The sequence below is a fragment of the Populus trichocarpa genome, chromosome 1, assembly GCF_000002775.5.
Source record: "Populus trichocarpa isolate Nisqually-1 chromosome 1, P.trichocarpa_v4.1, whole genome shotgun sequence".
Classification (NCBI taxonomy): domain Eukaryota; kingdom Viridiplantae; phylum Streptophyta; class Magnoliopsida; order Malpighiales; family Salicaceae; genus Populus; species Populus trichocarpa.
The window spans coordinates 4471695-4496485 of record NC_037285.2 but is presented as its reverse complement, the minus strand read 5'-3'; the positions used below and the strand labels follow the sequence as shown (position 1 = coordinate 4496485).

The 24791-nt window shown below is 29.8% G+C and overlaps 2 protein-coding genes across 5 annotated transcripts; both read left to right on the top strand.

The window, feature by feature from the left end:
* The first annotated feature begins 6928 nt into the window (after positions 1-6928).
* Positions 6929-13142, top strand: LOC18094503 (probable WRKY transcription factor 75). Its single transcript, XM_006368806.3, has 2 exons — positions 6929-7308; positions 12697-13142. Exons 1-2 carry the CDS (start codon positions 6998-7000, stop codon positions 12866-12868), a joined length of 483 nt encoding a protein of 160 aa, XP_006368868.2. The 5' UTR covers positions 6929-6997; the 3' UTR covers positions 12869-13142.
* A 2541-nt stretch (positions 13143-15683) lies between these two features.
* LOC7460559 (uncharacterized) lies at positions 15684-22353 on the top strand. Of its 4 annotated transcripts, none has more exons than XM_024595970.2 (14): positions 15684-15872; positions 17112-17185; positions 17828-17914; positions 18529-18604; positions 19694-19758; positions 20062-20163; positions 20289-20378; positions 20456-20530; positions 20638-20670; positions 20838-20918; positions 21007-21045; positions 21314-21400; positions 21701-21745; positions 21830-22353. In XM_024595970.2, the coding sequence occupies exons 1-14, from the start codon at positions 15830-15832 to the stop codon at positions 22010-22012; spliced, it is 1080 nt and encodes a 359-aa protein (XP_024451738.2). In that variant the 5' UTR covers positions 15684-15829; the 3' UTR covers positions 22013-22353. The 4 variants fall into 4 exon arrangements, with proteins under 4 accessions (XP_024451738.2, XP_024451753.2, XP_024451746.2 ...); XM_024595985.2 differs by lacking the exon at positions 17112-17185 and adding an exon at positions 18149-18205 and having other exon boundaries at positions 15707-15872; XM_024595978.2 differs by lacking the exon at positions 17112-17185 and having other exon boundaries at positions 15708-15872.
* Positions 22354-24791: the final 2438 nt, after the last annotated feature.

The window sequence follows — 24791 nt, the reverse complement described above, 5'->3', positions numbered from 1 at the left end:
GCATCTTCTTTCAAGTAGGTTAGTTTCTTCTTTTTTTTTTGTCTTTATTTATTTGTATTGACTAGATATATATATCATTTCCACTTTTAAAAATTTCAAGATTGCTATGATTCTTGAATTGTTAGTGTTAGTTTCTTTTTCGTTCTCTAAATAATAAATTTAGTTGGGGTTATTTCATTTTTTTTTCCTTCTCTTTCAAGAAAGTTTGAGAATTTTGGATCTAAGTTTTAATAGGTAGCTAATAAAATCAAATTGTTTGGGCTTATATTTAAACAAAAATTATATGGATCACTTTTTATTTTTAAGATGCAGACGTAAAGTGCTTTAATATGTTCTGTTAGCAATTCTAAGATTACTTAATCACTTGCTATTTCATTATTCATTAGTCAAGGACTCAAAAAGTAATTATCAAGTTTATAAACAGAATTCAATAACTTAGATCTGCAAAAAAAAAAAAAAATATTAATCTCTACTTTTTGCATATTATCGCTACCAATTATTTATAAAAAAAAAGCTATTAATTTAAAAATATAACCTCAAAAACATAATTAATAATCTAGAAATTATTAGTTGCATATTTTAGTTTACATTGCTACTAATTTTTTTTAAAAAAATGCATTTGAATAGGAAATTTGGTGTGAAAATATTGGAGTAAAATTTTAATTATCATAATTTTTCTATATGAATAAACACTTCATGCAGTATATTTCACCATATTAGATGAAAACAACTTCATGCTTAGCACATGTAATGAGTATTTGGTACTTTAAGATTAAATATAATTGAGATTGTGTGATAGTCAAACCAAATCCATGTAATGTCCCAATGATTATTGTGTAACTCAATTGATTTTTGTTTAACATTAGATTATTGTGCAGTTCTGTTAGCAGTTCTTCGTATGACATGTTTAAACCCAAGTAACTCTTTCTTTACTTTTAACAAAGAAAAACTTATTCACCTTACTCATTTTTATCCCAATAAGTTCTCTATAATGACCTTGTGATACTTGGTGACTAACTCGATATGTATATTATTGATCTACACAATAATGAGGAGTTATCTAGTATGAAGGTATTGTTGGTCTTGCAAAGAAAGTAGTAAAAACAAAGAATGACAGTCTAGGAAGAGTTTTTCAAATTGGTATATATGCTTATCAAATTATTATTACTATTACCAGTTGCAACTATTACAGTGGAGAGTTTTTTTTTTTCCCCTGTTATGCATGTTATAAAAAGTAGATTACGGAATAGGTTGAGAGATAAACGGATAAATGACAGTTTGGTTTGTATACATTAAGAAAGGTATCTTCGATTAGATTGGTAATGAGGTCGTCGTGAAGCGATTTTAAAATATAAAAACTTGAAGAGAACAATTATAATGTAAGTTTTCTCATTTAAAAAATATTCTTAAATTAATTTTGCTTGATATGAGTTAATACATATGTTTCAAATTGATTTTTCTATATAACACATGTCTACATAATATCAAGCATTTGTTAGTAATTTGCCCCCTCACTTAAAAAATTCTGGCTCTGCCACTAATAGTGATGTATAAGACAAAGTGAACAAATGAGTCTAGTTGACTCGGAATTTGTCCTGGATCAACCCCCGAGTTGGATTTTAAAAATATGATAATAATCATTTTTATCCTTACATGTCTTAGTTAAATAATTTTAGAATTGAAAGTTTTTATAATGATATTTTAGAAATAAAAAATAAAAAATATTATCTCTAAAGACATCTTTTCCATGTACTTTCTATTTTAAAAATACAAAAATTCACTGAGAGAAAGTTGTTAGTTTGTCATATTTTGACAACAAGAATAGTAATCTTAGTGTCAAAAGATTTTATTAGACGAGAGAAGTTTGATAATAATGGTTGTTTCATATAAACATGCCTAAAAAAATAAATTGGGATCCATTTGTATTTTTTAATTCAATTGATTTTCATTATTTTTAATAATTTTAGGGTATTTTAGGGCTAGTAAGTGGTATAAGAGGGTTTATGGTATTTTTAAGGTATTATTAGATAAAATTAGGTGAAGATTTGGACTTTTAGGTCACTCCCTCCACCCGATTTTCTAGCTAGTATATCAATTGGTGTATTTATAAAAATAAAAATTATTTATTCCTAGAAATAAAAAATAACCTCCAAGATAAAAAATAAAAAAATGTATAAATTCAAATTAGGATTAATAATTTTTCACAATTTATCAATTTATATATATAAATTTATTTTATTAAATATAAATGATATTTTATATTTTTCAATTAAAAAAATCATAATACAATAAAACATATTTATAATACTGACACACTTCTGAAATTATACAGGGTGATAAAACTAGTTACCCTTAAAATGACCGGCTCGGCCACTATCATATATGTGCTTCGTTTCAAAAGAAAACAAATTAATATAAATTTATGTGCTAATTAATGAAGTACACATGCTTCCGTATCATAATTATTAATTAATCCTGTATGATTATTATTAATTAATCTTTTACGTGGGCTCGTACATGTATAAGTAGTTGTATGTGCAACTTAATTAATTAATATCTGACCGGCATATAGTCAAAACATGCCTGGATTAACAATAGTGGCAGTGTTGCCTTTTCAAAACCAGTGACCCTTGACCCGTTAAATATTAATATAGTAAATATTAGCCCTAACATATAATATGATATCGTTTTAGCGAAATCCCTCCAAATATGCGTAAATATAGAAAGTACAATCTTTCTTGTTAAATATTTGTCAATTTTTATATACTAAAAAATTTAATGTCTTCTAGAAGAACAAATAGGATGTCTTGCATTGTTCTCTCTGCCAACAACGACACATCGCCGTCCTGAAAAGCGACTGATTCCGGAGACGACGAGGAATTTATGGTTGATGTACACTTTGTTCAAAAATTTCTCCACTCTTAAGCTAAATAAAGAGATAAAATATTTTTTTTCCAAAGAAAAATCATTTTTCAATATGTATCAAAAGAGTCAAGAGCATTGAAATATATTATTTAAAGATTCATTTTTTTTTATCTCTACAACTTTTCTCAGCGTTTTTATAAAAATAAAAATGAAAAATATTGATGTTAAATATATTAGAATACAAATGGTTTTTTCACCATTTTAAAAATTATATTAATAATTTGACTGTTCTAAATAGCTTTATCATTAAAGATATTCTTACTTGATTCCATATTTCTAAAAGCAAAATAATTATTATTTAACAGTTTTTGGGTTTTTCTAGTGCAAAAGGCAAAAAAACAAAGAAAAGAAAAGCAATTTTCATTTTTGCAGTCAAGTTTCACTGGGGAGTATATTGCGGCGTGGTTGAAAATATGTTTGTCCCAACTAAAATTTTAAAAATATTCGATTAATTAAAATACAATATTTTTGCACAAATCTCACTTAAAATTCTTCTTGAAACAATAATTAAAAAAGAAACTATAATTTATAGCTTTTTTAAAAAAAATTCAACCTACAACCACAAAAAAAACACTAAGTCACAATTTGTTTCACGGAAAATGATTTTCTGGAAATTACTTTTCAAACTTTCATGTATTTGTTTGTCATTACAAAAGTTAGTCAATAGAAAACACTTTTCAATGAAAAGAAAATTTAGTTTGATTTTCAAGAAAGTGTTTTCTTTTTATTTTGGGCGGAAAACATTTTTTCAGAAGTTGTAAAAAATTTAGAAATGTCATGTTATTTGCTGATTATATTAAATTTGATCCTCAAACTTTTGATTTGATTTTTTTTTCAATTTCATCTCTTAGAATTTGATTTAATTTGATTTTTATATCAACTTTGGTCCTTATTTTTATGATTTTTATTTACTTTTCTCTTATCATTTTTTTAATTCAATTTTTTTATCTATCAGATTTGGTCCTCATTTTTTTTATTGTTATTTATTTTATTTGAAATAATTTATAAAATTATATTTTTTTATTTCATCATCTTTTAATTTTTTTATCTGCTAGATTTAATCTTTATTATTTTGATTGTTATTTATTTTATTTGAGATAATTTATAAAATTAGATTTTTTTTTCAATTTTATTATCATTTAACTTTTTAATTTGTAAAATTATTCCTTATTATTTTAATAAACTTGAAAAAAAATATTAATAATTTATTTGCCAACTCATTTTCTATAACATAGTCAAACATTAGAAAGTATTTTCCAACTTATTTTTTATAATATTACTAAACATATAAAAAAAAAACAAAACAAAAACAACAAAAATAAAAACAAAACATTAGCCACATCCTCTTCATCTTCTCCCTCCCATACTCACAGTCGCCAATCACAATCACCAGCCGCCAACCACTGTCTTTTTCTCCCTCTGCGCCACCGCTACCTCCACATACACCAATTATGATAGTTAAAAGCTCTAGTTATCAGTCATTCATCAACCCAAACTAGGTCATACCTAAGTTATCTCTTAAAAGCTCTAATGTTTGGTAATATTAAACCGTTGTCAAATTTTTGTTAAGACAAGTTTATTTTAATAAAAAGGATCGGCTCATTGTAATTAGCTGAGGTTCAAAAGAACTTCAAATTAGACCTGATAGGAAATGTTCAGGCTAATTTTGTTAATTTATCCTCTTTATTTTTAAATTTTCTAGTTTATTTAAGACTTTTATTATTTTTCTTGTATTTTTAGATTTCTTAGCTGGTTTAGATTAGTTTTTTTGGTTTATTTGAGTAGTTATAAGCCTTTAAAAAGATAAATTACATAAAAAAATATTTAATAATAAAATTTTGAATTAAGATTTTGTATATTGACCTTATTCTATAAAATTATTGCTATTTTTCTTATATTGTATTGTTTCATGTTAGGGGTGATCATTTTCGTTTCGGTTCGGTTTTTATCAAAAAAAAGTAACCAAATCGAAATTATTTTTTTTTGAAAAAAAAACCGAAACCGAACCGAAACCAGGTCAAACCGACCGGTTTCGGTTCGGTTCGGTTTTTTAGAGAAAAAACCGGTTCAAATTGGTTTGGCTCGGTTTTTTTCAGTTTTGGCTCGGTTTTTTTTGGTTTGGCTCGGTTTTTCCGGTTTGGCTCGGTTTTTTTTCTGGTTTTTTGTCAGTTTCGGTTCGGTTTGGTTTTTTTCGGTTTTTTGTTTATAAAATCGAAACCGAACCGAACCGGCCGGTTTTTTAAAAAATTTAATCGGTTTTTTTTTTCGGTTCGGTTTTTTCAGTTATTTTTTTTCTAATTTTCTCGGTTTAACCGATTTTCCAGTTTTTTTCTCACCACTATTTCATGTGTGTGTCTATAAACTCAAATGCCATAAATTCCTTGCCATAAAAAATAGCCACATCTTACTTCTCCATGGCGGATCAACTGCCATAATGACAGGCAACCTTATCTTTTGTTGTTGTTTTTTTACTGAGTGGTAAATTGTTAATGCTCCGCGGCTTATTGCTATTTAGGGGAAGTATTGTCGTTTTGGATAATTATGAGAAATTGTTTTCTTTATCTAACTCAATTTTTTTTCCTTTTATCCGAAACTTATTCTATTTGATTAAATGATTCAGGTAATTCAAGTAACTTGATTTTATTATCTAAAATACTAAAAATAAATAAATTACAATTAACTAACTGAAATCATGCCTTAGGAAAGTTTTGATTAGATAAAAAAAAAATTAGGTCCCGGAAAAGTTATAAGCTCACTAGTTTAAGAATTTAAAAATATATATATATAATCCGAGTAATCCAATTTTTTTTAACATTACTTGAATTTCTTGATTTTTTTAATAATTACCCAAAAATAATCTCCGATTCTCTAAAACTTATGATTTTTTTTTTAGTTTAACGTAGGTGTCCGGGCCAGCTTGCGCGTACCTTGACTAATCTCACGGGCCCTGAAATTAACGACCATGTAAACCTCCAATGGCCATCATATGAGCAATCATAGGGCTCGAACCTGAGACCACAGAGGGAGCAAACCTCTTGGTTCCAAACTCTTATCACTGGACCATCACCTAGATGCTTCTAATGATTTTTTTTTAATCGAATGGGATCTTGGTAATACAGGTTTCTTTTGAATTATGCTCACCTATATGAAGCTTCTTACTATTAAACCATCAAGTACTCTCCTACGAAATCAAAATTTAGTCAAATCCAACCAACATACAATATCGTACATAATGTTCGTTGAAACATTACTAAAAGGACTGCTATATTAATATTTTAATTTCTTTAATTATTCCTTAAAATGATCCTCTTATACTATAGAATTCTTTAATGTTGAATTATTAGATATTACATCGGTATTTGAAAACGCGATTTAAATTATATATTTTTTAATTTTTTTATATTTTTATATCGTTTTAATATGTTAATATTAAAAATAATTTTTTTTAAAAATTTATTATTTTAAAATATTTTCAAGTGAAAAGTATTTTGAACTACAATCATTATTACATTTTCAAACATTCCAGATATCGTTATAATATGATACTAGATCTATTTTTTCTATTGGTGTATCTTTTTATATAATCATAACTAATATTTTTTTTATAATTAGGATGATTAATTCGTGGAAAACTATCGATCCTTTGTTTGTTTGGAAAGAAACCCCAAGGCTATAAGGATTAGAAATTAATCTAAGATTTTCATGCATCCTATCTATAAGACTTAACCACTTCCTCTTTTTTTTTTTTTTTTTCCTTATTTATCAATCCTCATGGGTTGGAATCTTTGTTTTAAACGTTTAAAAACTACATATAATATTTGTAAGAAATTATTAAGTATATTACCAATAATCATTGCATTTTTACTTTTAATCCCAATTAATCTTTTACGTCTCGTTTACGCCACCTAACGTGGGATAAAGAAAACTGGGGGCCAAGGTTAAGTCCGCCGCCTTGTTAATCCAACCTTTATATATACCTAGCCACATAGCTCCTGCATTCAGCTCCTTCTACACGTTATTTCTTCCATCTTCATCTTCATCTTCATCTTCAACAACCACACCGGCTTCCTCCATGTCTTTGAACATGGTGCCCAATTCTTATGCTTCAACTGACCTGGAAGGCGCCAAGGGAAATGGATTTTTGGGATTGATGCAAGAGATGGAAGCTCCTGCAGCCAGTTTAAATGTCGACAACATCTCTCAAAACAGAGGCTTTGTTGGGTCTATAACTAGTGAAGGGAGATTGGAGAAGAAAAGGGGAGAGAAGAAGATAAGAAAGCCTAAGTATGCTTTTCAAACAAGGAGCCAGGTTGATATACTTGATGATGGCTATAGATGGAGAAAGTATGGTCAAAAGGCAGTGAAGAACAACAAATTCCCCAGGTAACTAAGTACTATATACACTCCTTAATTTTTTCTTTTTTCTTTTTTATAACTGACTATACTGTTCTTTAATTTGTTTCAATACAACATATTTAAAGTATTCAACATTTATTTATTATAAAATCCTCACATGTATAATTAAGACAACAAATTCAGTATTTTATATGGCATAATTCATACTCTTTTAAATACTTTTTTTCTTAAGCAAAACGTTCCGCAGAAAAAACTCTTGTTTGGTTATAAGAGTTTCTGAATCCGAGAGAATTAACTATTAAGGATGACTTCCCCAAAATATTCTAAACACCCATGCTCAAACAAAGAACTTTAGGCAACATTTATTTCATAGAAAGTGATCCCTTTTTAATTTTTTTTATATTTATTTACTATTAAAAAAAGTTAATCAACAAAAAAATTATTTTTCAATTAATTTTTAGCTTGGTTTATAAAAAATTATTTTTATTTTTATTTTAGATGAAAAATATTTTTTCGAAGTTATAAAAAAATCAAAAATATCTTGTTATTTGTGAATTATATCAAATTGACTCCTAAATTTCTCGATTTTTATATATTTTGTTTTTATATATTTTTTAAATTTTATCTCTTAAAATTTAATTACATTTTATTTTTATATCAACTTTGATCCTTATTATTTTAAATAATTTTTTTTATCAGATTTGATCTATAGTTTTTTATTACAATTTATATTATTTAAAATAATTTATGATTTTTTTAAATTTCATCTTCTTTTAACTTTTTTATTTGTTATATTTGATTTTTATTATTATTTATTTATTCTAAAATAATTTATAAAATTATATTTGTTTTTCAATTTCATCATCCATAAATTATTTTATCTGTAAAATATGATCATCATTCTTTTAATAAATTTGAAAAAAATAAAAACAAGTTATTTTCTAGTTTATTTTTCTTGACATAGCCAAATACTGAAAAATATTTTTCAACTTATTTTACATAATATTACTAAAACATCAAAAAATAATTTATTTTTTTATAAAAATCACTTTTCAAAATAAAACTACTTCTAATAAACGAACAAGATTATAATTTATTCAATTAAGTTTTAGTTGCAACTTGCAATTTTGCAAGCTACTTAGGTGAATTGCTTGTATCCTCTGTTCATTTCTATTCATGAGATTTTCATACTTAAAATCTTGTCTTTCAAGCACTTATATATAAATATATTAACAAAAACTTTAAAATATGTGAGTTTTTTATGATAGCAATTTACAATAATGTTTTTTACAATTTAATTTTTAAACTTTGTTTTTTTTTTAATTTCATTATTTTATACGCAAATTCATCATCAATTTATAAAAAATGTTAAGAAGGGTCATAATTGAAATAAAAGGGATCCAAGTGTAAAACAATGAGGATACACTTTCACTTTGGTCCTACTTTTTAAATTATGACTTTTTGGTCCTCAAATATCTCATCATTTTAAAATTTTATTTACACTAGCAATTCTTTTTCAATTTATTAGTTCATATATTTTATAATTTATTTCATGTAGCTTAAATATTATATTTTCATTTCTTAGTTAAGAGAATAATGTTACAGGAAAATAGCCAGTTTAATCTAAAGTGCCTGAGTGTAGAATTATGGAGGAAGAAGGATATAAATAAAAACATTGAATTTTCTGATTGGATCGATTACAGTATTATAGAAAATATTAAGGGCCACTATTTTTGTAGTATATATACACGAATTAGGTTACTACAAACAGAGGGTATTAAAACCATGTATTTTCTAATTATATATGTTTTTTACAATTTTATATATTTGAAAAGGAGGAGCTAGTTTCAGCAATGATTTTCTGTCTACATGTCGGTCCATGCAGTTTAGCAGAATTATTCATGTAATAAGCTCTTCTTTTGCCAATATATATATATATATATATATATATATATATATATATATATATATATATATAAAGTTTTTCTTGGAGGGCTAAAAAATACTGTATCAGAATGATCCATCGTTCACACATATAAAACTGAACGCGGAGTAAATATATTTTGGAATTTAAAATGTGAAAGATGTGGGTTATGATGATAAATTACAGAAATCCTTTTCTTTTCAGAGTTTTGAAAATAAAAGAGATAAATTTTGGAAATAGAGACAACGAAAGAGATTCAATCAAACGGTGGTGGTGAGGAGGGAATATGATTCCATATATTAAAAAACAAAACTTTAAGGAAGTCACAAAAACACAGTAAAAATATCTTGATTTATTATGAATTGAGATAGTAAAATTATTTATTATTTTACTTTTAATATATATATATATAAAAGATTCATTGGTAATTTTAGATTTGATCTTGGATAGTTTGATATTTTTAAAAAATTTGTATGTTATAAAATTATTTAATTTCTTTTAAAAGAAAAATAAATATTTAATTTTGGTTTAGGGGCTCTTTCTGTATTTTATTTTTTATAGCACAATAAAATGATTTTTTTTAAAATTATATTTTCCTTGCCTTGCTTAAGAGTTTATTTGTAATTTCATTTTGGTTTTTTGTGATTATCATTTAGTTTTAGGAGAAATTTTATATTTTTAGTAAATAAAAAAATAAAAAATTGATAGCACGTGCTTAAAACCCACCAACGAGTAAGGCACCAAAGCATGCTCCAACGACCCGTCTGATAGCTTATGACAGCTCAATACAGTTTTTTTTTGGTGTTTTTTGATTACTCATGGCAGGGCCTATCTTCCTAGACGACGCTCGTAATATTATTCCCTCCAGTTTGATGTCAGTTTGCTTCTTTTCTTTCTTTTATCTCTTATTAATTTTCTTTGACCTCCAAAATTTCATACCAACCTTTCAATTTATTTTTCTTTTAGATTTGGTCTATGTTCTTTCAATTGATATATTTTTATTTGAATTATTTTATATATTTAAATTTATTTTTAATTTCATTATCTTTTAATTTTTTAATCTGTTAAATTTGATCTTTTTTCTTTTGATTGTTTTCAATTGATGTTTTTGTATTTGAGTTATTTTATAAAATTAAAATTTATTTTCAATTTTATCATTTTTTAATTTCTTAATATATCAAATTCAGTCCTTATTCTTTTGATTTTAATTTATCTTATTTTATATAATTTTTTATTTTTTTTACGATTTCATTCTCCTTCATTTCTTATTGCTATTTTGTTTGCTTCAATAATTTTTTAAAAATTAATAATTTTTCTAATTTCATCATTTGACATTAAATTTGGTTTCTTGATTAAGCTTGATCTACGATTTAACGGGTTACAGATTTTAGAAATTTCCCTAGGTTTAAAAGATTTGTCCGACTCTATTGTTTTTTTTTCTCCTTTTTCAACTCATATTTTTTTTTTATCAATTTCATTATTCAACATCTATTTTTTTTATTTGATTTCTATAGGATTTTTTATTTTTTCACTAATTTCATCCTTCAACATTTGATTTCTATAAGTTAAATTTAGTTTTTTTTTTAAAAGAAATTTTCTTTTTAATTAAATTAATTCAATTACTTAAATATAAGCATGTTATGCTTACTTCATAATATTTTTTTAGCTTAAATATTGCTTTTTTTTTGGGTCTTTTCTTTTAATTAAATGTTTTTTTGTTCATTCTCGGCCTTCAATATTTGGTTGATTAGAATTGAACTTTTTATTTTGTTTTGATTTGGATTGTATTAGATTATCACAGTTTCATGTCACCATTTCAAATATTTGTTTTTAAAATATGTCATCCAATATATTACCATTTTAATATTTTAAAAGTGTTTCATTTAGGATGCATTCAATTTTTTACTTCTTAATATTTTTAGAATTGTTTTTAAGGTTATAAAAAAATAATCTAACCCGCAGTGTACCATGAAAAAAAAAATCTAGTGTGTGTATATATATATATAGAAAATAAATTGAGATGGTATGATTGATCAATTTGGTGTGTGTGTGTATGTGTATATATATATTGCACTTTTATACAATTCCGTCTAGCTTTTTTCAATACCGGACAATGTCTCATTATTTTTAATATATTCTTTTACCTATTAAAAATTGTTTTTTTTTATATTAAGTACTAGTTAAAATGTAATTACTATTTATTTCTGTATCATAATCTTAGTTGTGCAACATTTTGGACGGAGATTGACCTTTTCTTACTGTGGTTTTATCATTTCAGTCGAGGCGAATTCATATAGCAGAGGGTGAAATAAGAAATTGGAAGCTGTAACATTAGGAACCGTTAGATTGCACATATGACTAATAATTATCATATAAATAAATGAGAAAATGAGAAATGCTTATAAGTTAGATCCATGAGCCAATAGTTTAAGTTTTTAAATTGAAGATGATATTATCTTTGTGTGCATAGATAATGCAAAGGTCATACATTCTCTTGAACACAAACAACAACTCTTTGAGACGAGTGATGATTATGGTCAGACTGCTAAAAGAGAATTTGTGTTTGAATGGATCATACTCACATACGAGAGGGGGGGTATTTGTTAGGTAGACATGAGTGGCAACTATCCCATTGAAAAAAAAAGGTATATATATATATGTATATATATAGATCCATGACTAGCCTAAACTTTTGGACTAGAGATGGTGTTCATCTCTTGTGCGCTAGTCTACTATGATCCAAGAAAAAATCCCAAATATTGTTCCAAAAACTCCGATTATCACACGACCTGGAGAGCCAGAAACTATCAATACTGGGGAATTGTTGGCAGGGCCCGAAGATATTATGACTCCTCTCCTTCTGTCTCATCGATTTCGCAGTTTCTCCTTTGATGTTTCTCGTGATCCAAGCTCAATACCTAAATGAATCTACAGCAGAATGGCACATTGTCTCATCGGTGGCTTCAAGTTGCTGATGAGGATGCTAATTCCAAGTGTCCGGAACTCGATCCTGTAGTAGAGGAAAAATATTGTTCGCAAGGTCCACTAGTGCTCCTTCAACATCTTTCCAATAGTTACGTGTCGAATATTAATTTTTAATGCAATTTAGTGAATTGTTAGCACGTAAACGTTATATTCCTCGATCGCTTTACTTGCCTCGGTTGAAGTAGCCAACGATAGGAAAATAATTCGTATTCTGTGATTACGATATGCTTTGGAATATATAGTGAATATATAATTTGGATGATGGATACATGAAAGATTTTAATTACATTGAAGAATTATTTATTAATTAATAGGTAGGCTTCCTTGAGGTGGAAGAACTTGGACCCAGTATTATATATATGCGCATGTGGTGAAAGAAAATCATTGCATGATCCCCCTGACTTGCAAATATCGAAAGTAGTCATGTTTTGTTAAATTAACATAGCTTAATTGACCTTAATCATAAAGTTTATGTAACTAATTATTTCTTTGTTTTCTGTCTGCAGAAGCTACTATCGGTGCACACATCAAGGGTGTAATGTGAAAAAGCAAGTTCAAAGATTAACTAAAGATGAAGGAATCGTGGTGACAACCTATGAAGGAACGCATTCTCATCAGATTGAAAAGTCTACAGATAACTTTGAGCATATCTTGAGGCAGATGCAAATCTACTCCTGATATCCTTGTAACCAAGTCCCTACATTAAGTTAGATAGAAGAAATTATAGCAGCAGATCAATCGCTTAGACTTGTATAGTAAGCTAGTGTTTGGTTATTATCTTGGAATAGAAGAGATATAAACTATGAAGATAGAAAAGATAAAATAGAGAAGGAGATGGAGATAAAATCTTGTTTGGTGGTAGTATACAAAAGAAAGTGATGGTTTCTATATCTTATTTGGTTATATGATAAACAAAATAGAATAAAATATAAAAAATTTATTTTACTTTTAACATGTATTGTTTTCAAACTTATATATTTTAGAAAATAATTAGATATTATTCTTCTTACTTTAGTTTATATTGAATTTTGAAATTAATAATATTATAATAACTCTGGTTATAAAACCAAAACTAACCTGGTAGGTTGACCTGAAATCAGGTCAACCCTAGACTTGAGATGACCTGAGTTTAAGAAAAAATAGAAAAAAAGAAAAAACTCAACCTGACTCAGTAAAATAACCAAGTCAACTCAGGATAAAATTCAGGTCAAAAACCTGTTGACTTTTTTTTTTTAAAAAAAATAGATCAAAATATTAAGGTTGCTTTGATTATTTTTTTAAAAAATTTTGGGTTAAACAAGTTGACCCTTCCTACCCATAACCTAAACGTTGTCTTGGATCAACTCCTGAGTCGGGTTTTAAAATTATTATAATAATAATTTTTTATTCTTATATTGACCCTATCGATCCATGACTTGGGCCTTGCTATGGGTTGACCATTGAATCAAGTTTTACAACTATGACAATAATAATTTTTATATTTATGTTGACCCAAATCAGTTCATGTTGACCCTCTTGACACATTACTCAGTCCTTACCCCAGGTTAACTATCGAGTCGAGTTTTAAAACTATGATAATAATTATTTTTGTTTGTACATTGACCTGGGTCAACAATCAACCCCACTTGTTACTCGGGCCTTGCCCCGAGTCGACCCTTAAATCGGGTTTTAAAACTATAATAATAATAATCACTTTTATTCTTACGCTGACTCGAGTCAACTCGGGTTAGTTCGACCCGTGACCCAGGCTTTGCACCAGATCGACCTATTATTAATAATTTTGAAGTTGAGAGTTTTTTACAATGATATTTTAGAAATAATAAATATTATCTCTGAAGACAAGTTCCCTTTACATCTTCTGTTTTGAAAATAGATGAATTTACTCTAAAATTATTTCAGAAACACATTTATTTTTATAGTTTTATCTCTTCAACTAAATATTTTTTTTATCTCTATTTTTTTGTTCTAGAATAATAACCTTGCTATGTAATTATATACTCCATATATCATATATGTCAGTTTACACGAAACCAGAAGGTAAAAAATTAAACCTCAATATAAAAACGTGCTATATATATACTTTTAAATTATTATTTTTTTAAAATCGTTTTGATATGCTATATTAAAATTTAAAATAATTTTTAAAATAAAATAATATTATTTAATATATTTTCAAATAAAAAATAATCCAAAGTTCAAATACTATAAAAATACAATAAAACAATTCGACGTAGTTTATACATGCAGTATGTGTGTTGATGAATGAAAAGACATAAAAAGAAAAAAGAGAAAAGGAGTCAATCTATATATATATATACACACACTATAAAGCTATATTTAATAGTTATTTGATCAAACTAAACCCCACTCGTGACACTTATCAAAACAAATTAAGGCATTTAACTACAGATTTATAGATATTGATCAGGAAGATTATAGATTGTACAAAGCAATCTGGAGAGCAAAATTAGAATGCCATGCCATCTGGAGCTCCTTTCATTCCAAAATAAAATGCAAGCACGCACGCCCGCCATGAAATTCGAAGAAGCATAGCAGAAGGAAATGATTTTTTTTTTTTAATGTGGATGTTCGGGTCAGTTTGCGCGTATTTTAACTAATTTCACATGTCTAAAGTTAACGATAATGTAAGTCTTCAATGATCTTAAAGTTTATAAAACTCAAATTAATGATCTCTAAATAATAAATTTAGAGTTTAACCAGTTCAACATGTATCCCTCGTGTTAGATGGAAAAGATATTTTCTTAGCGCAGTCGAGTTCAGACTCTTATGTTTTTAATTTGTCTATATACGTCTAGGATTTGCGTCCAAACAGCACAAGCAAACATAGTCAGTCAAAGGACTTATGATTTCTTTCCTTCATTTGGCTGTTTGTAGCCCCGCCCCGCCTGATTTGCCTAAGGATTGAAAGTTTGCCTTTTTACGATGACAAACACACACTGCTTGGAGTTTAAAAAACATGTGATTATAATTATAATATATTGGGAGTTGAATGTTTACCTCTTCAGCTCTCAGAATTATGCTAAATCAACCCTCAAACAGTTAAAATTAATAAATCATGCTCACATCAATGTGTATTCTCGTAATAAAATGAAAAAGGGAGGGGTATTTTTGCATATTACATGTTGCAGGGGTAACGTTGTAAAACAAAACCAAAATTAAAGATGGATTACGCAACACATCAACAAATATGGGTAGCTAATTCACTTTCTGTCTGTTTATGAGTTGTATCTGTTTTTGTGGTGGTGGTATTGTTTTTTTTTTCTAATTTAATTTTTTTTATATTTTGAATTTTTATAGTATTTAGATATTAAAAAAAATTTTAAAAATAAAAAAAAATATTATTTTAAATAAAAAATACTTTATGATATAAATTTAAAACGGACAGTTGCTGGACAGCAGCCAGCACCAGACAAAAGCCCGATTCTACAAAGCCCAACAACACAAGCATAAACACAAATATATATTTCTTGTTCTCCAATCTTAAATACTAGCTTTTTCACTCCCCAAAAAAATCATGCTCTCTGTTCTTGCTCGCACTCTTTTAATTCAAAATCAAACTTAAAAAAAAAACCATCTATTTATTACATTATTATTACTGTTATCAGTGGCTATCCATCCATGGCTATTCCTCTCGGCAAGCTAACTATTCTCGTCGGTGCAGGTCCGTTAAATTTGTTTGATTTTATGTTTCTAATTTTCCTATAATCTTTTTAACTACTTTATTTTAGTCGCAAATTGATTTGATTGTATTTCTTTTTAATTTGGGATGTGTGGAGCAGTGAGTGAGTTTTAGGGTTTTCGGAGGTGAACCCTTGATTCGATTGTTTTTTAGTGTGTGAACATTTTGTTCGTTAGCTCTAAATTTGAAACGAAGTATGTGCCTGTTTATGTGCGATTGTATTAGGGAGGGGTTTTGTTAGTGTTAGGGACCTTAGGCACTTGATATAAAGTTGGGATTTTTTTTTTCTTTTTGGTGTGTTTGCTTTCTTTTGCTCTATAGTTAATTGCAACACTGAGTTGGTGAGATTCTGGGCTAGTTTGTCTGGTCAAGGGGTTTTGCTGTGAAATTACTGTGCAGCTCTCACATTAGCTAGAATTCTCTCTCTCTCTATGTGTGTGTGTGTTTTTACAGTTATTAAAAGTGATTCTGCTTCTTGTTAATACTAACGAGTATTATTGTGTTTGAAGTGAATGTAATCATTTGGCTTTATATGATACCAGAAAAAAATGAACTTGAATCCCTTATCTTGCCACTGGTAGTTGAATTAGATGATGGGATAATTCTAGAATGCTGGGCTAGTTAGCAATCGGGTATTTAATTAGACAAATGTAGTACCTTGAAGTGGAATAATAAGTGCCTTCTATTTTGTAGGCAAAAAGGAAAAAAAGTGACAATATGTGCTCGTGAGGGGCAACAACTTCCAGTGTCTAAAATCTAATAATTATGTTAGCTGGGCCATATCTTATTTAGTTGGAGAAATATGAGTCCAGAATAGGCGGAATGCTGGGGAACACTCACTTAGGGTACTTTAGTGGTTGGGGATTATTAATAGACTAGGCATCACTTTCATTCTTTCTAGATTGTTCTGTACCCCTAAACCCATCACCGAGGTCCTGATCAAGCTTTCATAGGAAGCCTATTTACCCACATCTCGCCATTATTCGAACCACCTTATTGACCCTCTTGCCGATAGTCAATAACTTCATCTCTGTTATGCATGTCTAATGCTTCTGTCTAGTGTATCTTAACCAGACTGGTACAGGAATGTCCATGTGTGATCCTAGTCTTGATAAGCAAATTTCTCTCCTTTGTACCTTCAGATGTTTCCTTTTATCTAAATCAAAGCCATGCTTTGTAGAAATAATTTTCTTACTTAATTAGTTGTCTTCTGGATTTTAGGTATTCTTGGCTCAGTTCTTGCGAAAGAGGGGCGCATGCCTGATGTTTCTAGTTTTGTTTCAGGAGCTTTCAAGGTACTTATATGACTTATTGTGATCTCTTAGAAATGCAAAAAGTTCAATGAATATTTGGGGGTTTATCTTCATTGATAGTAGACTTGTTTGCAGTATCTCTATTATTTATGTCTTAACAGGTGGATTATGATCCATTACATCAGCCCTTTTACCTTTAACTTTGTATTATCTTTACTAGACATGCTTTTGTGATGATTTTTTTTTGTCTTTTATTGCTTGTCTTTACTGGCATTTTTCAGTGTCTATGGTGGAGTGCATTGAAAATCTCGTGTCTTAGGTTTGCATTGTTTCAATTCAGTCTTTCACGAGATAATCTGTCTTTTGTTTAATTTTTGGGTTCTATTAATGTAGGACCTCATTGAATGCATACAACTTGAATGTTGTTGTGATGTTACAGCCTTGATTATTTGAACTCTGCTGTTTGCATAAAATTTGGTTTACCACGTTGCTTGTAGCATCTGTTGCCACTGATTAATTGTTGTTTAATTGACTCTTTGGATAAAATATTTTGTCAAGTACTTTTTTTATACTTGTTGCCTATGTCTTTTAGTAACTATAATGCGATTCAAAATGTAGCGTTAGATTCTCAGCAATTCTTAGTGTGCTTCATACTGATTGCTAGTGATTTATCTTTCACCACAGATTGCTCTCAGGCAACTTAAACGAGATGATTCTACTTCATCAGTTAGCAAGTCTAGCAAGCCTCCAAATGACTCTTTGATGGCTCAGGTTTGCTTGTCAATTTTATGGTTCTTTATAAGTTCTCACCTTTTCAAATTCAATTTGCAACATTCTTACATGCTTTTATCTTTTAATCCAATTCAATTGATAATGATTTTGCCTTTGCACTTTCTCGAAGATACTCCAGTAACCCAGTTGTAACTGATAGTGTTGTTGGTGATGACTCATTGCATTTTGAAGTGACTAAATTAAATCTTCTTTAAAATCTAACTTTTATGACAGGGATTTTTTTTTCATTTGGTAGCAAAAGTAAAAATCTCGAAGTGACAGGATAAGATGGTGAGAAATACTCATTTAGCTGTGCTTCCTACTCTGGAAATAATTTTTTTTTACGCATTCTTTCCTGACATTTGTTTGGACAACCAAAGAAACATCAGAACTTGTACTGTCTGAATGATTTATTGCGTAGTAACAAAATTTCGTTCATCTTTTTTTTGGTGAATGCCTGAATGTTAAACAGTCACTCATTGGATCTAATTTGATTGTTCAGGATTTAATTTGTTCAAATTTTCTTTTGTAATCATTTCAGGAAATGAATTATCATGTGCTTTAGGTTGAAGTGTCTGTTAGAGATTGAGAGTACTAGATTACATGTTTTACAGGTAACCAGCCTTCGACAAGAGCTGCAAATGTTGGCATCAAGTAGACCAGTCACAATTGTAACTGCAAGTGGGACAGGTTTGGGTTCTGATCCTTCTCTTGCATCTGAAACAGGAGATGAGTTATGTTGTGTCCATCCTGTTCTAACCACACATCTGTGGACTGGACTGGTCAACGTGGAACTTTTGCCCATTTTATTGCTTGAAAAATTACTGAAAGCATAATGAGGCTATATACTCCTTATTGTATTGTGCAACTTGGATTTCCAGGAATCACAGTCTGCTTCACATAGTTGCCATATTTGCATTGTATGTATTTGTCACTCCAGTCAACGGTCTGCTTGAAAAAGTTTATGGCTGAATCTGCACTATATTGTCACACAGATACCCATCTACACTGAGAAATACAAAATACACTAAAATAAATGTCTCTCTCTCTTTCTCAAAAATTCAGTTTAAATGTAATATAATATTGAGTTTTTAAAGTCTTCTTCTCTTGCAAAAATCCATGACGCAAAGAACAACAGAATAAATTTGTTGATGTTTCTTGTAATTTCTAATTTTCTCGGAGGGGGAGTGGTGCTGCTAGTCCTTCTATGTTGTAATATACCTGTAAAGTTTATGTACCTATGGATGTCCTTGCTTTATTCAATCTTTTACCTCCCCCCTTTTTTTTTCCTTTTTTAATGTGGGAATGTACATCTCTGAACTGTATCAGGTTCTCATTTCTCAATGGTTATGCTGTGACAGTTTCACATTTTAACCATCGATTGAAGCTGTCCGATGTTGTTGTACATCTCTGTGTTGTGAACTTGAGTTTCCATTTACTTATTTGTTACCTTTCAATTTCCAATTTAGGAAATTTACATCACTGGAATGTATCTGGATCCTCAACTGTATGCTCTGTTGTTTCATATTTAAACAATGATCAAATTTGTCTTTGCTGCTATACATCTTTGCACGCGAGTGCTATTTATCTCTTTGCAACTTCATCTCTGTATAATCTCTTGAGAAATCTTAGACCATGTTCTTATTCTTGACATCAAGTGCTAATCTTCCATATAAACAACTTGCTACTTACTCATCTTTGGTCAAGTTCCTATAATATATGCTAGCTTTGATTATGCACTAATTTTGGACTGTTCTCTGACACTTTTATAACGTGCAGGTGCTAATAAATATGGTGTAGTTGTTGTGGTGATAGTTGTTGGATATGGCTATGTTTGGTGGAAGGTAATGGTTTCCTTTCTCGATTGATCTTTTGGTGTAATGTGTGTATAGGCACCATTTTGTCAAACATTACAATATATCATAAGGATCTAATTCATGTTCCTGGTATTACATCGTTTAATGGAGTATTATTAATACTGAAAAAATATTTCTTCCCTTGAGGTTTGAAGTGATAAGTAACCAAATTCAGCAAATGGTTAATACTTGAGTTTATTATCACTCTACCTCTTGTCGATATGTCTTGAGCTCCATCCTGTTCTTTGGTTTGACTGGTGCTCTATTCTTATAATTGTTGTATATTTTCAGGGTTGGAAACTTCCTGATATGATGTTTGCAACCAGGCGTAGTTTATCTGATGCTTGCACTTCTATAGGCCAACAACTAGAGAATGTTTATGGGTCAATCCGGGTAAGATTTTGAACTTTTGTATTGGTTTTTCAATGAAATAAAACAGGAGTTGAAATGTTTAATTTTGCTTATGGATTTTGAAATTAGAGCTTTCTTATCCCAATACATGTTTTTTTCGTCTGTAGAGTACCAGGAGGCATTTATCTTCAAAGATCGATGGTGTGGACACAAATTTGAATGCCATTGCAGAACTGACAGCCAGTACTCAAGAAAGGGTGGGTCTAACCTAGATATTAGCTAATTTGTTAGTGCAGTAGTAATACTGATATAGAATGTATGTTGACACATGTAGGTTACTGAATTGCGAGAAGATTCAAGTAAGATCGGCAATGATGTTCGATATGTCCGTGATGCTGTTGAAACATTGGTGATCAATCTTGATACTAATAATTCCTTCTGCTCATCCAATTTTTAAAAATTCATTCTGGATGTGAAATCAGAAACTTATTTGATTTTTTTTTTTAATTTTCTTAGGAACTAAAAATTAGCAGAATTGAAGGGAAACAGGTAATTATTATATCAACATCATATGCAGTGCTATCAGAAATGATTTGTTTATTCCAACTGTGGTAACTGTTATTGATTTTGATATTATATTATCATATGCAGTGCTATAAGAAATGATTCGTTTATTCTACCTGTGGTAACTGTTATCTAATTTGATATCTATTTAGGATTTGACAACCCTAGGAGTAAAGAGGCTGTGTGACTATGCCTCCAGTTTGGAAAACAACTTACTTGAAGAGAATGTCCAGGCATGTCGCAATCTTTTTGTTTCCTTTTTCCTTTTTCAATACTTTGTTATTTGACTTTACTGTTAACCATGCTCCACAAATTCTGCAGACTTCAGCTTCCAGTTCACGGCTAGCATTCTCATCAAAGGTAGCTGTAGTTATTGGAGACACCATACCTATATTTTTAAAAGCTAGATAATGTCTGTTTCGTTTCTCTTGCTTTAGGTTAGTGGGGAGATCTGTTTGAGATTAGAATTTGATTATTTTTATTGGACATGTCCAGGCCAAATGATGCTTTCTGTTATCCTAATCATTGGCCATATGCTTAAAATAGCATTGCTAAAGTGCTAGCTATGTTCCAAATATGGTTTCTAGTGCCTACCGTTTTCACTAGTTTTTGTCTTGTTATTAACCAGGCTGGGGCATTACCTGCTCCATCAAGTGAACCATCAACTCCATCAAGTGAACCATCAACTCCTTCTGCCTTGAATGGATCTCAAGAGGTTTGTTTACTCTTGAAAACTTTGTTTCTTCTGCTTGTGGCCAAAATAAATTCTGTGAGCTTCAATGAGAGTTTTTTTTTATGATTTTTCATATGTTATGACTTACCCTGATTCCCAGTCCAAGAATAATCTAATATAGCCATCTTATAAGTTTTAAAAAATTGCTTTATTACTTTTATTCCATGCTATGAGCTTGCTTGATGTTCCCCCTTTTCAGTTTGTGTTTTGTCTGAAACTCTTCCCAGCACTTCTAAGAATATAATTACCTCAATTTCCTTTCCTTGATTTTTCCTTTCTCAGGTTCAAAGGCTCCCTCGCAATGCTGCATCAGCCTCCAGCCAGAAGGTCAAGATTGAATTTCATTTTGCACTTTACATCCTTATTTATATATTTTCTTGACATCTAAATTTTTTAATGAAACGTTTCCAGGGAAGTACTGGGATTTCAGGAGTGGCTGAGGTTGCTAGCAGCCTTGGGATTTCAAATGGTATCCATACACCAGAAGAAACAAGTAATGGAACAAGTTGGTTTAAACCGGCATTTCTTATGAGAACCCGCAGCGCAATAAACAGTGTAGTGCAACAAACAAGTTCAAGTAAACAGCAATCATGATGATATTTTCCAATGAAAATCATTTTACTCCTGTGCTGTAATTAGTTTGCTCTGGGAGATGCTTCAAGTTTGGCTGTTACTGGTGGTAGGAGTCGCCCTATGAATACAAATACCTGAATGGTGCTGAATTTTGTAGAGATGCTTATGTTTAAAGGTTAATATCATTCTTGATATGAACACTATAGGTTAGAAATATGAGTAGTGGATCTTAGAGGGGAAAGGGGGGAAACAAGGTACTTCTTAATACCTATGAGAATTTCTGCTGAAAAGGACGATACCAAATAATAATGGAAGAACTCTCCTCTTCACGTCTTCGGTTTGATGGGAGTTTTGTTTTTCGATGTTTCAAATGTATCACTGGCACGCATGGTTCTTGGCTTAAAACTGTTGGCGTTGCTTCCCTCAGGATTAGCAACGCCTCATTTCATGTTAAGGATCGAAGACCAGCCTAGATGCTAATTCCAAAATGGTGCTGGCATATTGAGAGACGGGGGACAGTAAAGCATTTAAGAAGGAAGCAGGTGTAGTGGAACTGGAGCCATTTTCTGAAGCTGATATTTGCTCCAAGCAACACATGTCATGGTCATTGTTTTGACATGTTTTAGCGTGGACGGGGTGTTAGGGGTGTTTCTTTAATATACATGGGTCGGGATTCTATGACAGAGTGAGCACTGATTTAACTGAACTCGTGTCTAACCATCGATGTTAGGGGTGTTTTTTTACTATAAATGGGCTGGATTTTTTAATAATTATATTCAATTTAATTTTTGATATTTTATAAATCATAAATTTAATTTATTCAATTTTTTTTTGGATTTAAGCGGGTTGGATATATCGGGTTGAACTAAATTTTGTGTATGAATATTATAAATATCTAAGAGTTAAGTTTATATTGTTAATTTTTATAGGTATGTATTTAGAAGCATACCTACAACACGAATTTTAAATTTCATGTCGCCATAATTAAATTCTAGTTACCTCTTAGGTTTTTTAGCAAAAAAACGAATCAATTTCTATTAAAAAATCTAATAGTAAATGCATTAATAAAAAATTTGAAGCCAAAATATTTCTAAATAAAATGAAAATAAAAATAAATATTCAATATAAAAGCTATCAAATATTTGATTAATATTAAAAAGATATAAACTTTTATTAATAAATTAGATATATTGATTGACTATAAAACATATACACTAATATATATATTTTATGTTGTGATTAATCAGGTAGTCAATTCTTGTTTCAATTAAATATAATGCGTGTTCCTTACATTTTCAGGTTGTTTCCCTTCTTGTTACCCAACTCCGTGGTCTTCTATCAAAAGCATTTGTTCTAACAAATAGACGATTATATATTCCTCTATGTTGATGTTGCAAAAGCTTCCTTTTATTTTGTGTTTGGATATCTGCGATAATCTTAGTTACGTAAACAATAGAGCTAAGATTTTGACATAATCATGAAAGAAAGGTTCAATATCCAAACCATATTGTGTCCAAGGCCAGGGTTGATGCTGCAACATGTCCTTCCATAGCTGCACAGTACATGTTATGCACTTGCTTTTAGAGATGGGGTTTGCTCTTTCGTTAACATCAAGTTCTTACAATGAATGTTTTTATTTGTTTGCAGAAAATGAACATCTACCAGCAGAGAACAAGAGAAGGATCGCCTAACTCCCATGTGTATTGAATCATGAACATTTCAAGTCCTATGCACAAGCTCTCTGGGTCCTGACTATTCTCAGGTGCTGTATTGCTTAATTACCTTGTATAAGCTCATTCCTGTTACCTTTAGATCACCTGGTCAAGTTAATCATGACGGGTTTGGATGGCATCCTTTGCAGTCAATTAAGCAATGTAGTTGCAGGAGTGTGATATTCTCCATACCCTTTGGCTTCTTTTATTTATATATAAAAAAAAAAACTTGGGGGTTTAGGGTTTTTCCTCGTGTTGGTGCCTGCAAATTGTAGGCAAGGAGGTAAATTGCCACAACAATGTTTGTTTCTTTAATCCAGTCTGGGGTCTTACCCTGTTCAGTGAAAGTCGTACACTTAACATGATTCTATGCTATGATGCTGCATGACTGGAAACAACAAGTAGCGAAAAGCAAATAAAATATTAAAGGAATGGAATATTCCTCGCAAAAGCACTGCTATTATGGTATGAAATGTAAAGCAACTTTTGGGCCACTTGCTTGAAATAGGTGGTGGCTGTCATGAAAACATATGAATTATGGACTTTTTTAGTGTGTGTGTGTGTGTATTATTTAAGTCTCTTCACGTCGAGAGGGACCCTCACCTTAATAAAATAAAAGTCCGATGAGAGTGGCTGCAGCAATCTTTTAATACTTCATATGTTAATGTTTTTCTTCCGAAAACCAAAATATAAAGGATCATGATATATGGTTTCTCAGGTCTTAGACTTTAGTAAATTCATTTCATGTAGTGCAGTTTTGGGCATGTCTACCCCATACGTGTACCTTTATCCATTAATTTATATATATGTCTCGTAGTAGGCATTTTGGGGGGAATGGGGTATACAGAGGGACCATATGTGATAAAAGAACTGAAAGGGTGAGGGTTGCTGAGCCCAAAGTTAAATTAGAGGGATTAAAATGACTATATGTCAAAAGTTTCGGGACTTGTATAAACATAATTAAGCCCATATACGTGTACCTTTATCCTCTAATATTCTTATTGTAAACTTCATAGAAAACTAACCTAGTACGTACGTTGGCATATCGTAGTGAGCTGAATATTATAGGGCTTAATTTGCTATGATGG